The 21,695-nt window shown below is 40.3% G+C and overlaps 1 protein-coding gene and 1 long non-coding RNA gene across 4 annotated transcripts in view; one reads left to right on the top strand and one right to left on the bottom strand.

Annotated features, from left to right (window-relative positions):
• LOC124167352 (sprouty-related, EVH1 domain-containing protein 2) overlaps window positions 1-21,695 on the top strand; it is a 157,974-nt gene that overhangs the window by 90,728 nt on the left and 45,551 nt on the right. For all 3 annotated transcript variants that reach the window (XM_046545356.1, XM_046545354.1, XM_046545355.1), the window contains one exon: window positions 13,277-13,445. In XM_046545356.1, coding sequence (XP_046401312.1) covers window positions 13,277-13,445 — 169 coding nt within the window. The remainder of the gene's footprint in view (window positions 1-13,276; window positions 13,446-21,695) is intronic.
• On the bottom strand, window positions 1,637-3,384 carry LOC124167354. Its single transcript, XR_006866668.1, has 2 exons — window positions 2,589-3,384; window positions 1,637-2,090 (listed from the first exon to the last, which is right to left on the bottom strand). It is a non-coding gene; the product is annotated as an uncharacterized LOC124167354 (long non-coding RNA).

Below are 21,695 nucleotides of genomic sequence, written 5' to 3'. Positions count from 1 at the left end.
TACCTCGTTACAAATGTAAACATAAGTTGCCAATTTCAGAGGAAAATACTGCTAGATGTAAGACATATTTTTATGACAAAGGTTGATTTCCTAGAGTATACGTATTGGGTGGTATCGACTGCACCTATGTTCCGACTGTGAGTTAGGCTAATTGTACGGAAACCGGAATAGATCATATGGTTTTCATTAAACGTAAAGGTATGTAAATGTTTACTTAGCAAGTTTATCACAACGTATCTTATGTTGAAATTGGCAGCTTCATCTCAAGGCATATTATGGTTTGAAAATATCAAGCTGAGGCAAACCGTGGTTGCTGAGTAATTCTACTTCTTAATAAATGGGATTCTGCTTATCCCTTTAGTGTATTTTTCTAACTGATACATAAAGCTCTTCCGAAACACACCTCCATACTGTACTGTTCCATTGTAATGGGTCTTGTTTAGTCTTGAATAAAATTATATTATTCCAATGAAAATCCATATACCTAGGTAGTTCCTTCATTTTCCTTTCCTGCCCAAGACTCCCACTTCCTTTGCATGTCCCTTACAATGTATAAATACAGTTAACAACATGAAGATAGGTAGAGTTATCTCTTGTCACGGGTACTTCATTCTCCTAATTTAATACCCTATCTCATTATGTTAGGCCCTTTCAAAGTACCCATTTCATATTTGTAGGGACATACATACAATGGTATGCATAAATAATCATTAATAATGCATGGGTGATAATAATAATTATGCCAAAAAATTGGATTTTAGCAATGTAATTTCAAGAAATAAATAAAATTAAACAGTTCTATTTTAAAATTATAAATATTTGAACTAACCTTAGCAGAATCACTTTTAATTAAAAAATGGAGTGGTAATCAGCCAGATAATGAAACATGACTGTCTGATGGAAGGGCTGATAGAAGGAAGGAATTACAGAGTAAGGTAATGGAAGGCCTACCCCTGTTATTCATATTCTGAATTGGCTATTTATATCTTACAACATGGAGCAAGTAATCAAGAATGTAAATAAGGAATTCTATGTCAGCAATGGAACACTAGTACATAGGAGAATCAAGTCCGCAGACATACTCAATCAACCTTCATATTCAGTGACGATTGATATATGTGACTGATACTACTTAAAATATAAAATGGAATTTTTAAAAACTTTGATCCTTTAAAGGCAGTAATGCCTTGAGTAAGCAGTGAAATGACTAATTAGTGGAATTGTTCAAGCATACTACTTGATTAGTACTAAATTATTTTCACTCATGGGTGGTATGAATAAACGTCTTTTACAATTTTACATGAAAGCAACTATAAAATTGATAAAGCAGCAATGATTGACCTGGAGGCAGTAATAACTTACACGTTAACATAAATATTACTCACTTAATTTGCTAAACGAAAGTTTTTCCAACCATTAGTTCGTGTTACCTTCACCAACATGTTAAAATTATCCAAAAAATTGCTTCATTTTGAACCTCATACTGCACGTTTGATGTTGACCACTCACTGTATGAAAAGAATGCATACTACATTACATCTTGCCTTTACCTATGTCATCATTTTACCTGAAAAGATTGAAAGAAAGATATACATATATAGGGATTGGGAAATGCAGCTAAATAACATTATACAGGTTCAATTGAATTTAGCTTTATTAAATGAAAATTAAACACATTTACAAAAACAAGAGAAATTTACTAAGGAAGAACAAAGTTGTTGGCTGGCACTGAAATTAAAATCACAAAACACATTTCCGATAGCAAGAAGACGATGCAAAATCTAATGCAAAAAAGGCAAAATTGCTAGTTGGATGTGCAGAATTAGATGAGGAAGAGATGGGATATGGCTTATGAAAGGCAGGAGTAATGAAGGCGGGGAAAAGCCATGCAGGTGCAGAAGTTCTCATTCCAGTTACAGAGAGGGCACCATCACCACAGGAAATGGTTCAGGTTAAGGCATAGAAGCAGGCAGCAGAGTTATGGCATCTTTCATGACATCGAGGTATCCAGCAGCCCAGGAGAGAGAAGCAGGAGCAGGAGCTGACCAATGTCAAGGAAGAGGAGGAATTCATAGAGGAGTATCTGAAAGCTTGCAAAGAAGTGGCATATAAGCATATGATACATATAAACTCCATGCAATAATACAGGCATAATTAGGTCTCTCAAAGCATGCATTATACCTTAATATCCATATGCAAACACAATGATCATTCACATGCTTTTAATATCTTCATTTGTAATAATTCATTTCAGAGAGCATTGCATGGATTCAATTTTATCACACTGGGTTTCAAAATTGAAAGCCTCCATAAACTGAGCCTAAGGCTAGTACCAGTATTTTAAGTTTGAATTCCCATCACTAATTTGCCTATTCTGCAGAGGCTCAAACTGAAACGTGCATCAAACTTCTAACTACATTTATTTTGTTTTCATTATCCCTAAAATTAGGTAATTGCAATGAATATATTTTCCCTGAATAACCTTTGTCAGATAATCATTTGCTAATGACTTTAAAAACATCAAGATAATGGAGAATTTTAAAATGAAAGCACAAGCAACACCAAGCAAAATATATCATAACAAATACCACACGCTTCAACTTCGCCTCCTCTGTTTGAAGCTGTATGCCTTGGATACACTTCTTAAATTCCTCCTGCATATGGATGATGTTTCCAGCAGCCTTTGCATTGGCAAGTTCCTGCTCCTTAATAGCACAAGCAATCTCCGCTTCCCTCTTCCGGATCCGCTGGATGGCATCCTACTTTTCATTGTAAGATGCCATGAGTCCCAGCCTAGCCTCCATCTCCTTCTCAATGGCCGCTTCCCTGATTAATTATGCCCTTTTTGTACTGCAAGAAGTCCCTGCAGATTGCATCCTCGGAGTGTATGCTTCCTCTCGATGGTGGTCATTTAACTCAGAGGAAAAATAAGAAAGTATAACGTTGATTAATGAAAATCATGTGACATAATTCCTGGAAATAGCATCAAGTAACTCAACTTAACTTCAACCATGATGATTATATTGGATATGCAATGACATTTTATAAAGGTCACAGAAAAATAACCACACAATACACAAAGGCTAGTATGATGCAGGTCAATTTCTATTTAACGAAGTTGTATTCCTTTAAGCACAATCATGGTACTGTACACATTTTATATTTTTTGACTGACAGATGCAACATGATAATATTTTACTTGATAATAATCTCAGTGCAACACTAAGGAATTCCCTTTAATAATGATAGGAACATACCCGTTTTTTTAATCAACTTGCCTGATATCTCAGAAATGTTGAGAGGAAGCAAACAATCCAAGGTCCCATCCCTACCCACCGGGGAAACGCTAGGGACCGCCAACGCATCAGAGTCCCCAGCATTCGCCGGAGACTAGGAGACGGACGGCGAGGCTATTTCCATCTCTGGTGGCAAATCTTCCTTACTGGTGGGTGTCATTGGTCCGCCACCACTCTTCATCATCTCCTGCCTTTCATTCGCCAGCTCTTCCCGTTTCCTCATCTTGATATTATCGCAACTCTTCCTCAATTGCTTGGCGGTACGCTGTGAGATAGAAAAATTATCCGTTACATTGAGATTTACGACAAAATATATCACTGGACTTGTAACCAAACCAAAAATAAATATCCATCACTACAGCCACAATTGATAATGCTACACGTACACTACGTATATTCACGAATTTATTTACTTTGCCACTAAATAACAATTACAGCAACTCCGCCACCATTGCGGAGTCGTTTTAATTGTTACCCCTACCCCGCCGCTACAAGCCGAAACCAAAAGCTTCACAATAATAATTCCATTAACATTCCATTAACTTGGAATTATTGTTGTGAAGCTTTTGATTTCGGCGCAGGAAAATAAGATTTACTTGTATCGCATGGCGCGAATCACGTCTAATCTTGTATTGGAAATGAAGGGAAATACGTTTCGTGGAAAATCTCTGGCCGCGACATAATCACGAAGGTTTTTTGCAATCTACCACCAAAGTGCACTTTATGAGGATTTCAGCAAAGAATTTAAAAAAAAGTTATAGCTTTTCACCGGTTTTTAAACCCCAAAACCAATGAACTAGCTACGAACCTAGAATGAGCTACGTCGATGTTACCAACAGACTTACACGAGTTATGTTAGATTTTTGTTGAAAATGAGCAAGTTGTCTCGCGAACTGCCGAGCATGGATAGTCGCAATCGCAGAATGGCTCTTCATGAAAATGTCTCCGAATTTATAGATAGTTTTAAAATTATGACTTTGATAAATAGTTAGCGATCAGTCAGCAACCAATTTTTAATAATTAATTGTTCATTGAAACAAAAATCTTTTCAACTATCAGACAATGCATTTATCACCATCATACTTCCAAACAAACATACTTACCTTCCGAACAAATTCGTTCGAATTAAATTCGTCCTGCACATTCAACTAGGCTCTCGCCTTCTTCGCCTTCCATAATGCATCCGTCTTCTTGCTTTCCAACACCTCCAGACGCTAGTTATGACGCCAATCAACAACTTCGTCTCTTCCCTTGTAAGCCTGTCCATCTTGTTGTCCTCCAGTTTTATTAATAAAAGCGATCTTCTTTTTGTTGATGCGTTCTTGCCGCAATGAACTGTGGGCAGCAAACGTCACACAAAGCATGACGTAGATATGAGAATTTCAGCGATCAACTCAACACCCACTACTTCGAAGAGGAAGAGTTTGGTGTTGCTGTAGGAACGTTCTTGACTGCGAATAGTAGGTGGAGATACAACTCTTTCTCATCCCACTCCGGCGATAAGAGTATTGTTTAAAAATACGGCCCCTATTCTCGTAATAAAATTGATAGTGTAAGGCGTGACATGGTGAAATTACTTCATGTTGAATCTAAAAACCTTTTAAATTTCACACAAATGATTTTAATATCGACCAGTATCGTTGCCTTGCGACATCGTCAGGTGCAAATACAGGATACAGCAAGAGAATGACCTTATATACATTGTCATGATTGCTATTGTCTCTCTCATTGTCATAAGAGCATACATTATATCACATTCTCGTCCTCCCTCTTCCCAGCGTAATTAGCATTATTTTCTATAGGCCCTCCTGTCTTTCTCTATCTCATCTAATAACTTTCTCCCCTCGCCTAACATCTGTAACACTTCGTCTTTCCTCTTCCTATCCGTCCAATTAACTTTCTTCATTCTCCTCCACACCTACATTTCAAACGCTTCTGTATTATCTCGTTATCCTTCCTGTACGTCACGTTTCCGCACCGTACCATGCGGCTATCCCGATCAGACTCTTCTTTAGCCTTTTACCAACCGTGACAGACAAAATAGGGAACATTCTCTGTATAAATGAAATAAAACTGTGTTAAAACCTTTTTTATCGTTTAAAAGTAATATATTTCCTTAGGTGTGTGAAGGAAACAACACCATTACAACTGGAAGGACTGAATGAGACGTCTTGCCGAACACGCGGAAAGCGGAAGGCATTGACGAAACTGGTCGTTAAGTAAAAATTCGGATGGCACAACATCAGCACAATGCGACTTAGAAAACCCCGGAAATCAGCGATAGCAAATCATGCAACTTAATTGCCCCTCGATGAAAACAAAAGTGATCGGAAAAGTGAAAATATTCTAAACTTGGCTGATCTATCTGAGGAGGAAATACAAAGGAAGCTGAATTTGAAACTTAAGCGTACAGGCACGCGTTGTTAAAAGGCTCGTTGAGTCTCCAATGAAAGACTCTCCCTGTATGTCCGTGGGGTGACAAGCAGAAGAGGGAACATTCTCTGTGACAATGAACTGAAACTGTGTTCAGTCATGCAGAAATATTTAAAATTTACAGGGACTCTCCTCCTGCAACTTTGAGTCTCCTGACGACGTTCCCAGCAAGATGAAGGAAACGTTAAGCATTTTTAAGTTCTCAACGCAATGAAAACGAAACCCTTGGGTCGGGTTCGCTGGATACACTCCTGAGGCGAGGACTAAAAGCGGTCAGCTTTTCTCCTCGCCGCCAGAAGGGGAAGGACAGAAAGGAACAGGGAAAGGAGGCGCCGCCGCGATAGGAGCCCGACGACGCCTCCAAGGAAAGGACGGGGAAGGAAGGACGGGACGAGGAATCCTGCACCGTCACAAAGGCGGGCAGGTCCTACCACTAACGAAACCAAGCAATACGCAATTAATATGCTACCAATTTTAGTAGATTTTCCTATAAGGAAGAAAAATCTATCGATCAAATCGGTAGATAAGTTCTCAACGCAGCAGGAAACCTGAAAATGCATAATGTAAGTGCATAATTCAAATTACTGCAGGGCGGACTGCGGCTTCCTTTATGTGGTCTCCTTGGCGGCGTCTGGTGAACAGCATTCTACTGTTTTTTTTAGTCCATTGGCCAAAACAATGCTGCGATTACTGAAAGTCATCGATTCATCAGGAATACTAATTCCAACACCCCACACGACGGCCCAGCTGATCCATGCAACGGGCCTACCTTCAACCTTCTCATAGGACGTATATAAAAAAAAACGCGCCTGAAGGAAGGGGGACTGCAACGCGCTCAACTTGGGACACAAGCGAAAACGACTCTCCCCTCCCCCCCGGAATAAGGAACGCGGGAAAATCCCTCTGCCCCCCTCCCGAATGAAGTAAGGATGAATGGGGGAGCGAAGATAGGAGCGTGGAACGAGTGCCGTGGATTGGTGAATGGCACGGGAAACCTTCAATGGAACGGGGGAGGTGTTGGGGTTGGTTGGGTGGAAGTCGGGGGTGGCTGGATTAAGGGTTGTTGCTGAAGCGAGGGGAGAATGGAGGAGGGTGGGGGTTAATGTAAAAGATGGGTTTTCGGTGGTGGGGGTGTCTGTGTGTACATCCCCCTCTGTACCAGCACGCATACACAAGGATCGATGGCGTTCCACGTGCCAAGCCTGCAACGGCTTCGGGTCAACCACCCCTCTCTCCTCTGCTCCCCTCCTCTGCAACCCATGGCTCAACCAAAGCTCCATCTGCTTCCCTCGGTCTCGTCAATGGGCGAAAGAGCCGCTGTTCCCCTGATGCCACACGCTATAACCCCCTCTGAAGCCCCGATTCTTAAGCAGTGTTTACGCGATGCATTTATCCGTGCAGGTACGTGACTGTACGAGTGGTCGGATTGGATGCACGAAATTAGAACAAAGGGTATTTCCTTGATCAAGTGCAGTGTCCTTCCTTCAGGCGCGGGCTTTTTTTGACACGCTTTTTCTTAACTTGCTTCTTCTGTTTCGACAATGAAATCTTGCAAATTATTTTTGACCCTCTTCCTATTGTCGAATCGGCTTGAATTTTTGCGCACTTGCTTGCATATGATGACAAATAATGGTGAATGAATGCATCTACGTAATGCGTGTATATCCATCGTGTAATGACGCCTTCAGGTTAAGAAACACTCGCTGAAAACGTGAGGCATGGTATACAACGGTTTGACCGCGCAATATTGACAATTGCAATGTCCCTCCTTTCGGCGCGTGTTTTTAATAAGATTTTTTTTCAACTTGCTTCGTCTATTTCGTCGATAGAATCCTGTAATTGATTTTTTCCCAACTTCCCAATGTCGGAATTGGCTTGAAATTTTTCACACTTCGTTTTTTCTGATGACAGTTCAATATTCTATTATCAGACGTATGAAATTTTGTTCCATGACGCTCTATTGTATTTATATGCTCTGCTCTAAATTTGAAAAAATATTTTAAAATTTTCTCCCTAGATGGTGCTAGAAATTTCTTTTACGGCTCTGGTTTAACCGATTACATGTTCACCATTAAGAAGCAGAAACTAAAAGAAAAGCGTTTTAAAAAATATCCTTAAAAAACTATGAAATTCACTTAAAAATGAAACAATCTTTTCCTCTCTCGGAGAATAAAGCGCTGATTGTGCATAGACATTAATATTGACTGTCAATCCTTTCAGTGTATAAGTTTCTTTTCAAGCTTGTTTTATTATCTCTTTTTAATTTAGTATTATTTCCTCTTCTGTCTCTGATGAGGTAGGCATTGTGGCTTAGAGCAATTTTATATGTAGGTGTTTATTTCAAATTTGTGGGTCTTTACGCGATTAATTTTTGATGCCAAATGAGTGCATCTACGCGCCTGGGCTTATTCGTCTTGTAATGACTCCTTTAAGTTAATAAAATCACACTCAAAACGCGAAATATGGCTTGCACCATTGTAATATCAATTGATGAACGAAATATGATTCTGGTCGTTCCCGGCGAACGATATTAGGAACTGTGATTCTCGGGTTTTCAGGCAGTCAGTTTCTAGTCAGTATCCCCACGGCCTCCACACCCCCCTAACAATCCCACTTTTACACCCCACCCTCCATTTCTCTTCCATTCTCCCCTTGCTTCAGAAATATCCCTTAAAATCCAGCAACTCTCTTTTACAACTCTCTCTAACAACTCCCCAGTTCCATTGAAGGTTTCCCATGCCATTCACCAATCCACGACACTCGTTCCACGCTCCTATGGCTGACTTGAGCGACCCTCATTTCCCTGGAAGAATCCGGAGACGGCAGTCGAAACGTTGGACGCCATGGAGTTACCGAAGCGACTGGAAACCAAATTGAAATTGAAATACTGAATTAATTAACGGTATGCGGCCATGCAATATTTGAAATAGGAGGAAGAGTTCTCGGGTTTCCAGCCGGGTCCAAGGGTTTTTCCGCACCGACGTTTCGAAGGCTAAGTCTGCCACCGTCTTCAGGGCTAAGTTGCACCCAGAAGACGATGGTAGACTTAGCCTTCGAAACGTCGGTGCAGAAAAACCCTTGGACCCGGCGGAAACCCGAGAACTCTTCCTCCAGTCTATTCTCCGGGAAAACCTTAGATCCTTCAATATTTGAAATATATTTAATTCTCCAATCCTACGCTTTATTGGATTTTATTTACGCTACAGTCATTAATTTACTTTGGAATATTCTCGGATGCGTGTTTAGTTTATTGATATACGATTAAGTGTTGGCAAAGTTCTATGAAATTTAACCTGAAAATTTCAGCACAAAAACGGAAACTGTACACGAGTTATTTGTCGCGAAATGTGACCGGTTGGTAGGTAGATATGCCCTCTGTAGCCCTTTCTGCAACACGCGGAACGGTGTAATTACACCGCGTTCGCGATTCCGAAGGGAAAATCACCAATGGGTCGGATAGTGCTGAGGTGGATTTGAGGTGGAAACCGTTTGAAGGTAGGGGAGAGGAGCCAATAGGTCGATGAATTTTCACTATTTCGACTCAAAGTCGTCCTAATAAATAAAAAAACAGGATTATATGGTCAACCAGCTATTATCATCGTGTAAATAAACCCCTAAACTAGTACAACGGAGAAATAATGATAAACCAAAATAATTAAAACTAAATAACAAGGAATAGTTATTCGACAAAATAATTAAATGAATTTGATATTTTAGTAAGGATTAGGAAGGGTTACTTCACTATTTTGGTTCCAAAATACCTCGAGCTCAATGGTAACATGATATTTTGTCACTTGAAGTGCATATGATTAGCGAAATGCTGCTTTATTTTATTAATGTGAATTTGAGTGGCAAGATAAATCATTCAAGGGAAGCTCAGTGACTTTTCGTTGGTGATATAACTTGAAAATATTTTAATATACATAAGTACAGATATATATTGAAACAAAGAGACAGGAACCTAAGCACATAACGTTGGCTCTGCGGTTTTGTGGAGATGGAATGAAGGCCGAAAACACGAAACAAATCACCTTGACCGGGAGTCGAACCATGGACGTTTTGCTTTCCGGGCAGATTCTCCGACCACCGAGCTATCGAGGTTTCTCTTAACTCCAGTTCCTAATCTTCAGTATTACATGCAATATATATAGTCCATTAAATTTTAGTTCAAGAGCGAGTTCCTATCACTAAAACAGAAACACAAACACATGAAAATAAGAAACACTCCCCAGGAAAAATTAATTTCTATTCAATTAAAGACCTAGAAATATCTATTTTTATTTATATATATTAAAATATTATTAACTTTAATGACATAAGAAAAGTCCCTGGACGATCCATGGGATACTTTACTCGGTACCTAAATTCACCCAATGGTGCATCGTTTCGCTAATCGTATACAAGTCACGTGAAAAAATTAATTCTATTTAATGTTGATGCACGCATAATTTTTCCTTCCGCGCTCATTAATGTGCAACTTTTCCACCTCGTATGACTCATATGATGAGTACAGTAGAACTGTTTACTGAAGAGGGTGGTAGCTACCAATCCTTACACTCAAGGGTACACTATCACCTTGTTGCCCCCACAACACAGCTCAAACTAACCCCACCCCTTTCATTTATCCCCCCTCTTCCCCCGCCCGTGAACCCCAGGCGACGAGGCAACGAGCGCAGTTGCCGGGGAAGAAAGGGAGGGATGCGGTGGTAACAAGTGGCGAGAGAAGGAATATTGGGGGAGAGGGGGCTTTGGGGGAGGCGTGCTTGAATGGATCCGGTCGGCGGGGGTGGAGAGAGATAGAGAGAGGTATGAATGGGAAACGCGGAGAATGAAAAGGAATACCGCGGGAAAGATATGCAGCAGCAAACTGTACTTTGCATTACTATCTACAGGAAAATCTGTAGAATATTTTTATTTATAGAATTCTAGCCGACCACCCGGCTTTGCTCGGGAAGGATCAGTACCCATAGAAGGGAAACTTATAACTTGGAATGCATGGTCATATTGACCTGTCAATGGGATAATACGAAAGAACGTAAGAAGAAAAACCATTTGTCGGAATGCACGGTTATAAGGACAGCAAGGTTATTCGTGGGCCATTTACCTGTGAATGGTGAAGTTGCGATAAAAGGCAGTATTGCAACTGGATGTCGCTAAGTCGGCCTTCACCTCGCACAAAGGTATACAAACATGGCAGAGTGATTGGGAATGTTATCGGAAGGTGGGAGAGTAAGCAGAGGGTGAGGAATGGGTTCTAGGTGGCTCTGAACGCACTTGCAGGGTTAGGTAATGAGAAAACGATGAAAAGGACGCGTCGGACGCAAGCGAAAGTAGCACTGCGGGCTTCGGGAGCATGAGATGCACCTATGTACTGACTTTGGCCGCAATCTATGTAGCCGTATGGAAACGAATAGCGGACAGGCAAACAGACATCCTCTTTTATATATGAATGTAGATTCTTTCATTTCTGTAGGTACAGCAAATCATGTTTTCTCTAATAGTAACCAACGTCGCCTTGATGACGTCGTGGGGTTTGCTATCCCATTCCTATCCTTTCCCTGGAGGCGTCGTCGAGCTCTCATTACGGCGACGCTTCCTTTCATCATTCGCCTGTCTTTTCCCTCGCGAGGTTTGCGTGAGAAAAAGTCTCGGACTTAAGTCCAGGCCCTCAGGAGTCTAACCCCGCGAGCCAGCCCTGGTTACTCGTTTCCGCTGTACTTTGAACCCACAACAGGTGTTGTATTAGCAGTTATCGGTCGGACATAATGGAAACATATGCTCGGTGCTATTAGCATGACATGTTTCCTTTTAGTAGGAAACGTATATTCTTGCACCTACCAACAACTTAAATAAAATAAATAAATCGTCCAACTAGGACATGATGCCTTTCTGCAGTTAGCGATTCACATATGGTGTCCGTAATAAATCTTTAACTGTGTTTACTACCTCCTGAAGGACATACCAAGTGCAATTCCCTGTGTAGCCACCTTATGTGTATTCAAGCTGTGTTACCCTGTCTTATTTATTTTACCCTGTGTTATTCTATCATGCAGTCCTCGCCACGAAATGGGTAAACTATGAAAAGAGTCGGCATCTCTTAAATACTTAGGACATTATCCACTAATACCATAATCTTTGCTTTCATTGTCGTTAATTCATCGTATCTGTCGTGCGGATAAGTAGGACAAAGGTCGATATCCCTATTTTTTCAAAGTCCCTGCCCCTTTATCTCGAGACTTTCAAGGAACTCATTCACTCAAGAACTCTCGTATGACAGGCTCAATTTTCACTATACCCCGGGTATTAGGTACCTCGTCTCCTTGAAAAAAAAGATAAAACAACTTCAACCTCCTCGCCTTTTATTTTGTGAGTTTATTCTTTTCGCCGAGGATTTGTGGGCGGATCCAGACCCTGAACCTTTAATCGTTAAAAGCGCCCCTCCATCTTTGCTAATTAGTCCTCCACATCTCATCCTCATGCCGCGTTTTCTTTTGAGCTCCTCTCTGCTGCCCCGGAGTTTGTCGTCGGTTATCTGTTGGCAAGCGATCGACACTCGTGCCCTCGTGAGAACTACCCTCTCCTTTGTCGTCTTTTCGTCACCCTGGCCTTCGTTATCAACCCCTTTTTTTAGAGTGGGTTAAGTGAAGGAAAATATGTTGCAGAGTGGGGAGATGATTTAGGTGGGAATCAAGTACACTCCACGCAATAACTGGGTGTCGGGCGGTGACCCCACAGTACCTTATGCCATGGGAATGATTAAAAAAATGTATCGTATTGCCTACCAATTTTATTGTAATAGCATACTAAACGTGTTTTGATTGTTTCAGTATCTGATGATGATTGTGTAACAATCGAAACACGTATAGTAAGCTGTTATAATAATACTATTACTGGAAAATACGATACCTTGCTTATCGTTCGATATGTTGTTCCACGACATATCTCCGCAAAAAGTTTACTTTCTTTCTACCGACGGGATTATACATTGCGTGGAGAAGCTGTGGTCCGTCTCCTGACTGCTTTATTTTTATGCTCCCACATCGCTCGTCTTTTAATCAGTTTTCAAAACAGTCCGCTCCTCGACGATGGACGCAAAGCCTTCACCATTATGTCGCGAATGATTTCATTTTATTAGTACTATTATTATCTTCAGGCAGGCTTCAGGCGGCGGGGTACCTTCAGTTTTGGTGGGAAACCACAATCTGTGAACGACGCAAAGTAGGGAAATGTTCATATTTTCCCCAATTTTACTATGAGCATGCTTTAATTTTTTATTTTGTTTGTTGCCACACAATCGAAAACATCCCTATTTGGCATTAACATCGAGGTTTTCTTAACATTTAACAATTAAACGCACACGAACATCCATGTTCCCTGGATAGGGGCAACCTATCCAGGCGGGTCTCAAACCCGCTACCTTCGGTTTGGCAGGCGGGGACTTCAACCCTCTGCCACTGAGGCCGGCAAATTCAATTTAAGAATTTGGTCGTTGTGATGATAATGTTCATCGCCATTTCAATGACAATCTCTCCCTCTGTCTTGGCCAGGTGGTGTTGAGCTGCACCATCAAGAAGGACTTCGAGTACAATCGAGTGATGCCGACATTCCACCACTGGCGCACGGGCGACAAGAGGTTCGGGCTCACCTTCCTCACGGCTGCGGACGCCAGAGCCTTCGACAAGGGCGTCCGCATGGCCGTGGACGAGCTTTTGGACGGTGAGTCCACCATCCACGCATTCATTCATTCATCCCTCAACCAACATCTTCTGTCTCTCTCTTCCACCTGTTATCCTCGACTATACCTCACAACTCCCTCCTTACTACGAGTGAAAATTATGAAGCCTTGACTTCCGAAAGGGCACAAATCCATTTAGCAATATTTTTAAGTATTGTTGTTAGTTTGCCTCGGAGTGGTGCAGTAGGCGCAGCAATGTTTCCGGGATTTCTTCCGCGTCGATCCATTTGGTAAAAGGGGGTGGAAGATATGGGATTGTTTACAAGGTTGGAAATGTTGGGTATTTGTACAGTAAAAATTAACGTCACAAAAAGAATAGGTTGTGGGACATATTTTTATTTTAATAAAACTAGTTACTCTTGTACATCCTATCTTAAAAGTCGGAACTTATTGGGATGATTTTTTTTAATCTTTTAGGCTTCTAAGTAGCTTCGATTTTTTCCCTATGGATATATACAATATTGTGTAATATGTATCTTACAAATTATATGGGGAAAAGATGAAGACATGTTTTTGATAACTTGAAATATTTGCCTGGAAAGGGTTCGAAAATTTGCTAAATGAACTTGTGTTGTTTTGATATTCATGGCTTCAATTGGCAGAATCATTATTTGATTGGTACTTCACTGAGTAAAAAAAACACTACAGTTGGTTTTAGCGTTCTCTCTCTCAATCAGGCGAATAAAGTACTCCGCTGAAGTAGCCGGGTTATGTATTGTTGTGGAACCATGGACTTGATCAGGAAGGAGTGATTAGGGTGAATTGCTGGAAAGATGGCGTCGTAGTTTTTCGTGGGGGCTTGTCTCGATTCGTTTACTTCTCCTGGTGACGATTGAAGGAAATTCAGCATAGAAAAGCGTTCACGAGTGAGTTGTACTATGACACTTAAAAGTATAGATTTTTTGTATGGTTGTAATTTTTCTTCGTCAACATAATATTTTGATTCACGGCTCTTAAGATAAGATATTCTATTCTATGCATTAATTACAATTTTAATAGCTGCACTCACTTCGTTATTCAACCCTTAAACAGATTTTACACAGACTAGGTTGGGATTCGCTAGATGCTTGGAAGCAACGTGCTTGTCAAAGATTGTGAGAACAATTAGAAAAAAGCATCTTTCCGAGTGAAGTAGAAGAGCATCATTTTGGAACTGAACCATTTATGAGAAAACCGAGCCATATTCGCTTGAAACGAATTTATGTCGAACGGATGGCTACAGAAATCTTCTTTCCTTCGAAAAATAAATGCTAAGCCGTATTCAAATCAGTTTGTCGATGCATGTCATATTTTAGCGCTCTCAGAATTTAATGACTATTGACCTAATACGTCCATCCATACGCGTATTTAAACGGAATGAGGGGTAGTTCTTACATGGAGAATATTATTTTTCATATTTTATAGGCTTAGCACGTCGAAATGTTCTATGTTGAAGGTATCGCGGTATAATTTTTAAAACCAGCTGTATATTTATGGCATGAAATTTCAAAATTTTCTTGAAAAATTTACAACATGAAAAACCAACTGTAGTGTTTATTGTAAATGAAGCCTGAGGAAGTTCCAATTACGTATTGGTTCTACAATGTACAACCTCCAATTCACCGACCTTCATCTTCATACGTCCAATTTCCTGGAGTAGCTGAGCACGCAAAATAGTCTCCCCCTACTTTTACCTGTCGGGTGAAGACTTTCAAGGGCTGAATGCAGGGTATGCATTTCGTAAATTGACGTTTCGATGGCCAGGTAAACTATTGTTTTTAACTATATTTGACTACGATGGCAGTGATTTTCATAGTGGCATTGACTTACGAAATTCTTACCCTGCTATTATCTTGTGAAGGCCAGTCATTCCTACCGCATGAAAAGCAACGTATCATGTGATGCGAATTACTTCCCGACTTTCCACTGGTTTATTTTACTCAGCATTATAACGTTAAGGATGCTGTCGTCATGCCCTGAATTTTAAATATTTGTTAAGAACACTGTGTTTGTATTTCAAAGTATTTTTGCTGCTGTCCTACCTCATATGATCCATTCTTATTTTACAGCCTCTTTGAAATCCTCTTACATTAACCACTATTTATCCGCACATGACTAGAAGAAATATGGAGTTATCATACTATCGCTGTCTTATATTTATAGTTTCTATGAACGTGTGTACAGCAAAGCATCCTACACGGTACCTTTCTAGCCACATCAAGGCAGTTACCTTACCCTTAAATCTGATGACACAAATTTTCTTCCGGTTTGATTGTAAAAAGTATCCTCGAAAAAAAAACAGGTGATATCAGCCTCCTCTACTACTTGCTTCATTTTGGGGGTACCATTCCATCTTAACTGCTTGAATTTGATTTTCTGTGCCATTTCTTTAACGCTTGGGCTTACCAGTTCACTCGCATAATAGCACACACGCATGCAGTAGTAAGTGCGTTCTTTGAGTTCTTTTTACTTCTTATTTTTTCTCTGAAACTTAATTCCCGTTTGGGGTCGCTGTTCCTAACTATAGGTCGACTCCCAAGTCACTCGATCCTGGGTATTCCTTTCAGTCAAAGCCTTCTCTCTCTAATTGTTCTCGACACAGTCCTTTGTATCTTGTCTTTGGTCTTCCCCACGTCCCCAATCCTCGTCCCCTTTTTGAATATGTTCACACCATTGCATCCTCCCCTCTTTCACCTAACTTGACATCTCAACGACTCCTGCCATCTCACTTATCGTCTTATTTCACTATTTTATCACTTCTATTATCTCTCCTTCTTATTAATTAAGTCATTTCAGTAATTTCATTTTACTCCTCCCCTTACGGCCTGGTTATACGATATATTAACACGTACAAGTCAATGTACGTTTGCGTGAATGATTTTGGTGGAACAGAACGGAACATGTACGAATGCATGAACCAAATAAGAACAGGTTCTATTTTTTGTCAATGCATTCGCACAAGTTGGGTGGTTATACGGTGCATTTTGGCGTTCATTCTCGCGTTCATACATTTAGACTTTAACCCGTACGTGTTAATGTATCGTGTAACCAGGCCCTTACACAAGTAGATTTACGCTTAAATTTCAAGGGCCTACCATGCGCCATGAAGCACCGACCCTACACGATGGATGTAGCAGGGATGTCTTTTAAAGTCTGTGGAAAATCGGAAGTAATTCATTGTCATGAAACTTTTTGGCTTCGTGTATGACATATGGTTGCGTTTCGCCTCTCCGTCCCCCGGTGGCTTATTTCTGGTGACATTTCTCCTCGACATACGACTAGCATGCACACTTAACTTGACTTCTCTCTCTCTCTCTTAATCTTCCTCGTTCATCTTGTTTCCTCAAGTGTTCTGTAACATTTTCAATGGTACATCATCCTTTGGGGCCAATGATATGTTATAGGGACATCAGAGCACAGAACGAAAGCGTGCCCGTTCACGATACCATGTTGGCATCAAAGGAGGTTGCAGAAATAATGATAGCTGAAAAAAAAATGCTTGGGCAAAAGTAGGCAAGCTAACGCGACGATTCCGTATTTGCCGTTGGAATAAGGTCACCGTAATAAAATTGTAAAGTAATGAAGTATTGCACTGGAGTTTGGCTTGCAAATGCAGAAAGGTTTCAAAATGACATACATCTCTTCAGAAGAAAGTTAGTGGCCGAGACCGGTTGTATCCTGAAGTTGTGCGACCCGCTTACCGTTGATGCTAAGATGGCTGGGACCGCTGCACCTCTACCTCGCGTGTAGAAGTTTTTCTGTGCTCTGCTGTTGGAACGGCCTCAAGGGTAATTTTGTAGCACATCTTTTGGCATTCACTTTCATGGTTTTCAACCACGCACTTCGTGGTTGCGCCGGTTATTAATTATTTTTCGCATTTCCGTTTTGTTTTGTATTTTTCTGTGTATGATTCATGATCTGCGTTATTATCCCGAAGGGCTGGACGGTTTTATCATTCCGGTTTCCATTCATAAGATTAACACGTAGTGTTAACGATGTACTTGGTCGCGAAATAAAAATCCCATGTCCACTGGTTGGTTGATCCCGCTATTTGCGCCGGTTTCAATCAAATGGTTATATTAATTCTCACTGGCTTGAGGTGCTGATAATTGTCGCCACATACAAATGCGAAACGCCGCGCATTGGTTCCATGGGCAATTTTATTTTTGTACAAACGTAAAATTCGGCAGTGATGATGTTATCAATCGATTACTGGAAACATAAATACTTCATTTGTTTGGTTTACATTTGAAAGTGTTCTAAAAGCGTTCGTTGTGTAATGATTCTAGCGGACGAATCTTAAGAAAACCCTTTCGTTTTGCTTTTCCTTGCGTGTTTTCGTTTATCTTTTTTTGCTTTCGTTTTTCGTTAACCAGCGCGGTTTCTTTTCCGATGAGCAAACTGAACATCGCTAAGCCGCACAGTCAAGATCGTCACTCATCACTTAACCCAGTTGGCAGTGACGTTCATCACTTTCTTGGTAAAGAAAGTCTCACGCTAAGGCCAAAAATATTACCTTTGAATCTGAATAAAGGAGTTGGGTGATAACGTTTTGCTGTTTCGCGTCATTACTAAAATACAGCTGGCCTGCTCACAGTATCAGCTTGCAACGAAAGTAAATATTGTGTAATATTTGTAATAAAATGCATTACAATTACAATTATATCTTTTATGAGAGAAGTGTAATTATTTACTAGTAATTTAATTTTTCATTTGCCTGATAAACCAGTGGCAATAATTTATTGTTATATTTAATTCCTTTTGATCGATTGTTTTTGCTATAAAATCTGAGAGAAACATGTTATTCCCTGTAATTTACTTGCAGGCATTCTTTCCATTTAATTCTTTTATATCCAGAAGTCATTTCCTCGTAAAAGATGCGGTGGACCTTATTTATCGTTAGAGATTGTTTGCTCAATTTATACTATCGATTTTTTTCTTCATATTTGTTCCCGTTATGAATGACTTCAAGAAAAGAGTGAACGAACTCCATTTCATTGAGAAGAAAATAAAACTGCGGATATCCGCTGTGACGCTAATTGCTGAATCATCCGCCTTGTTTTAATTCTGAAGAGAATTTATCTTAAAGATACTTCATAAGTTAACTATATTCGACTTGATTTCGGCTTCCGGAAAACTTTTAAGGAAAGAAAAGAAAGTTTTTTTTGTGCTCGCGGTAATGTTTTATTTTTTTGAGTTAGGACCACAGTAACGCATAATTTAGTCTACGTCACTGCCAACTGAGCACGTCACAGATTTCGTTTGTTTAAATGAGCCTCAAAGTCGTTCTTGTCGCTTGTTTTTCGTTGTGTTTATGTGTGCCTGTGTATGCACTTTTGGTGACAGAATTTTATGTCATCAATTGTGATTATTTTTCTGCAAATGTTTTTGCCTCGTTTTCTTTCCACAGTGCGGGTTCATAAGCACCTGTATTTGTTAATAAATGTGGGTTTGTCTCTTCTGCATTACGATTTTTATGCTTTCATTAGTGCATTTGTTCATGCTTTAATGTTTCGTGCCTCAGAAAATGCCTTTCGGCTGTGCTTGATTGTTTTGAAATGGGGGAGTGTACATGTTTTATATTTCTGTTCTTTATATGCTTACGTATTTTCTTATGGCGTTTACGAGAGCGCCAATAATCAAATTAACTCGCTTTTGAGTTCACTTGAAAAATCAAGGATTGTAATCTCATCACTCAGTCACTTTGTGATTCAACTAGAAGATTAGTTTGGATAGGAGAGGGTAGAGCTCACCTGAGACTAAGCCAGCAGAGTGGTGTGAACTTCACACATTCAGGGTCGGAGGACTAGTTCCTTTCCCTTGACCACCTCGCACTTCGAGCTTAACTCGGGATTGGAACCTGGGGCCCCTTAGATTTATAGCTTAGTGCTCTACCCACTGCGCTATCACGCTCCTCGGTTATCTCACGTGGACGTTTCAAGGTACCTGTAGTGGAGGAGGCATGTAGCGATCATCGCCGCGTTAATCTACCAAGCTCAATTTTTACGCAGCAACGAGCAAAAGATGTCTTCTTCTATGGAGGTAGTTAGAAAAATGTCTATGTAAGAAATGTCTATCCTTGATTTTCAAGGGAACTCGAAATAAAGTTACCCTGATCATAGGCGCTTCCGAAATGATATCCCGATGGGTGTCAATTTCCATTCGGCATTTTCTTAAGCAGTTTTGTCCCGGGCTGTGGTTGACGTGTTTAATATACATATGCATCCTCGTTCGCGGGATTGCCGGTTAAGCGTTTTTAAGTCTCTGGCTTCACAGGATTTGTCGAATCAGTTTTGCTGAAAATTTATGCTGGGCAATGAGGATCTCATTATTTCGTGGCTTGGTAAAAGCTGCTTTTGAATGATCATGGATATGTTCTAATGACGAAGAAAGATTAGTGCTTTCCCGGCGAATGGACCGCATGAAAAGTTCTCGGGATCGCAAGCGGGTCGGGAACTTCTTTACTGCCGACGTTTCGATGTCCGACTGGGACATCAGTAATGCAGTTCCTGACCTGGTTGCGATCTCAAGAACTTTTCATGCATGTTATTATGGTATATACTGCTTAGCTGCAATAAAACATATAATTTCTTTGCCATCAATCCTTACTGTTGTGATATTTGTTGCCTGTACCTTTGGAAAATGGAGTTTCGTCGCAGGTGGTATCCGATAAAACTCATTACCTTTGTGTGTTAGGTCACATTGTCTTCTTGGAAGTATACATGGTTTTTCTTCGCTCAAGCAACTTAAAGCGTTTTAAGAATCCCAGGCGATGTGACAAGTGTTAAGAAAATTATAATCATTTAAGCCAGTGTATTTATATTTCTCGCCTCTTTGTCGGTCGGGTAAGGATCTAGACTTCACATTAGGAAGTCACGAGTTCGGTCTTTGTATTGGTGATTTGATGATGTCAAGAGCTGTTTTTAGTAACGGACTAGCTCTTGAATTAAATATTTAGTTCATGTACTTATAAACGAAATATTGTGGAAAAACGACGGTGTTTACCATTAAAAACGAGAGTATAGGGAACTGTGGAGTACCATTCACCAAAGGAGAACCTGGTGGAGAGGCCATATGATAAGAAACATCGATTATTTAGAAATTTAATAGTTGGAAAAAATGGAAGGTGAAGTCACCCGAGGAAGGCCAAAATATACAGGATGTTTCTGGAGGAATCTGTAATACTTGAGGAGGTGGTAGGGGAGACTATTTCAAACATTTTTGCTCCATAAACATGGGGTTGCAACTCCTTGGTTACTGAGCTATGGTAACGCAAACATATTTTTGGATGCACTTTGCAATTACCATGAAAACTATTTTCCTTATGTATCCAGTATTTTCGGCGTTTTATTTCATACTCTTCATTTTCAGGGGCATTAAATTATTAAGTACGGACGAAAGCGTGCAATTACAATTGCCTGATATAATTAACCCCGAAGTGTTAAAGATTCCGTCATCGTATTGCTTGGTACTCGCTGAAAGCTCTCGTTTAATTGAGCTCAAAGCTCATATTGTACCTACTGGGTTCAGTGATCGTAGCCCTGGATTGACTAAATTAGTCCATCGAAAGTCCTGACGATCCTCGATCTCGTGTCTTTCTCTTCGATATTGACATCTGATTGTCATTATACTGTAGATTCCGGTTAATAAGTACACCAGTTACTTGGGGCAGCCACTTAATTCGGGCAGATCATGTAGAACGGAACCAATAGAAGAATATCTTTTTTCAGAGTTTTCTCCGCTTAACTGGGACATAGTGCCGCTTTATTGGGCCATGAGTCGGCGACATTGACTCTATACTCGCGGTGAAATTAAAATTTTTTCGTATCAGAATAATTTTATATTTTCCTCCTTTAATTTAGTCTTCGTTTTCACAAGTGTACCTATTCTTGCCTTATTCTTAAAGCTCTTGTTATTCTATCCGTTGGAGGATTCGGATTCCGTTCCGCGACCATGAGACCTCATTCAACGTAGTGTTGTAAAAATTCTTCCGTCTTCTTTCTATGATTTCAGCGTTTTTATGCCCATGTACGGGATAGTTCGCACATAGCACGCCTGTCCCGATGTGACCTAATAAACTGGATTCTACCGTACCATTCCTCGTGGATGTCGTGATGTGAAAAACTGCCATTTTCGTGTGTTTTACCTCTCTTGGGCTGCTGCCTCATAAACGGCTTCCATGTTATAAATATTTGTGTGTGTGTATGTTTTGTGTGGCTGTCTGATCCGTGTTGTATTTTAATTTATTACAA

This window comes from Ischnura elegans, chromosome 10 (assembly GCF_921293095.1).
Source record: "Ischnura elegans chromosome 10, ioIscEleg1.1, whole genome shotgun sequence".
Classification (NCBI taxonomy): domain Eukaryota; kingdom Metazoa; phylum Arthropoda; class Insecta; order Odonata; family Coenagrionidae; genus Ischnura; species Ischnura elegans.
The sequence above is the reverse complement of the archived record's forward strand: the minus strand, read 5'-3'. Positions and strand labels throughout refer to the sequence as shown.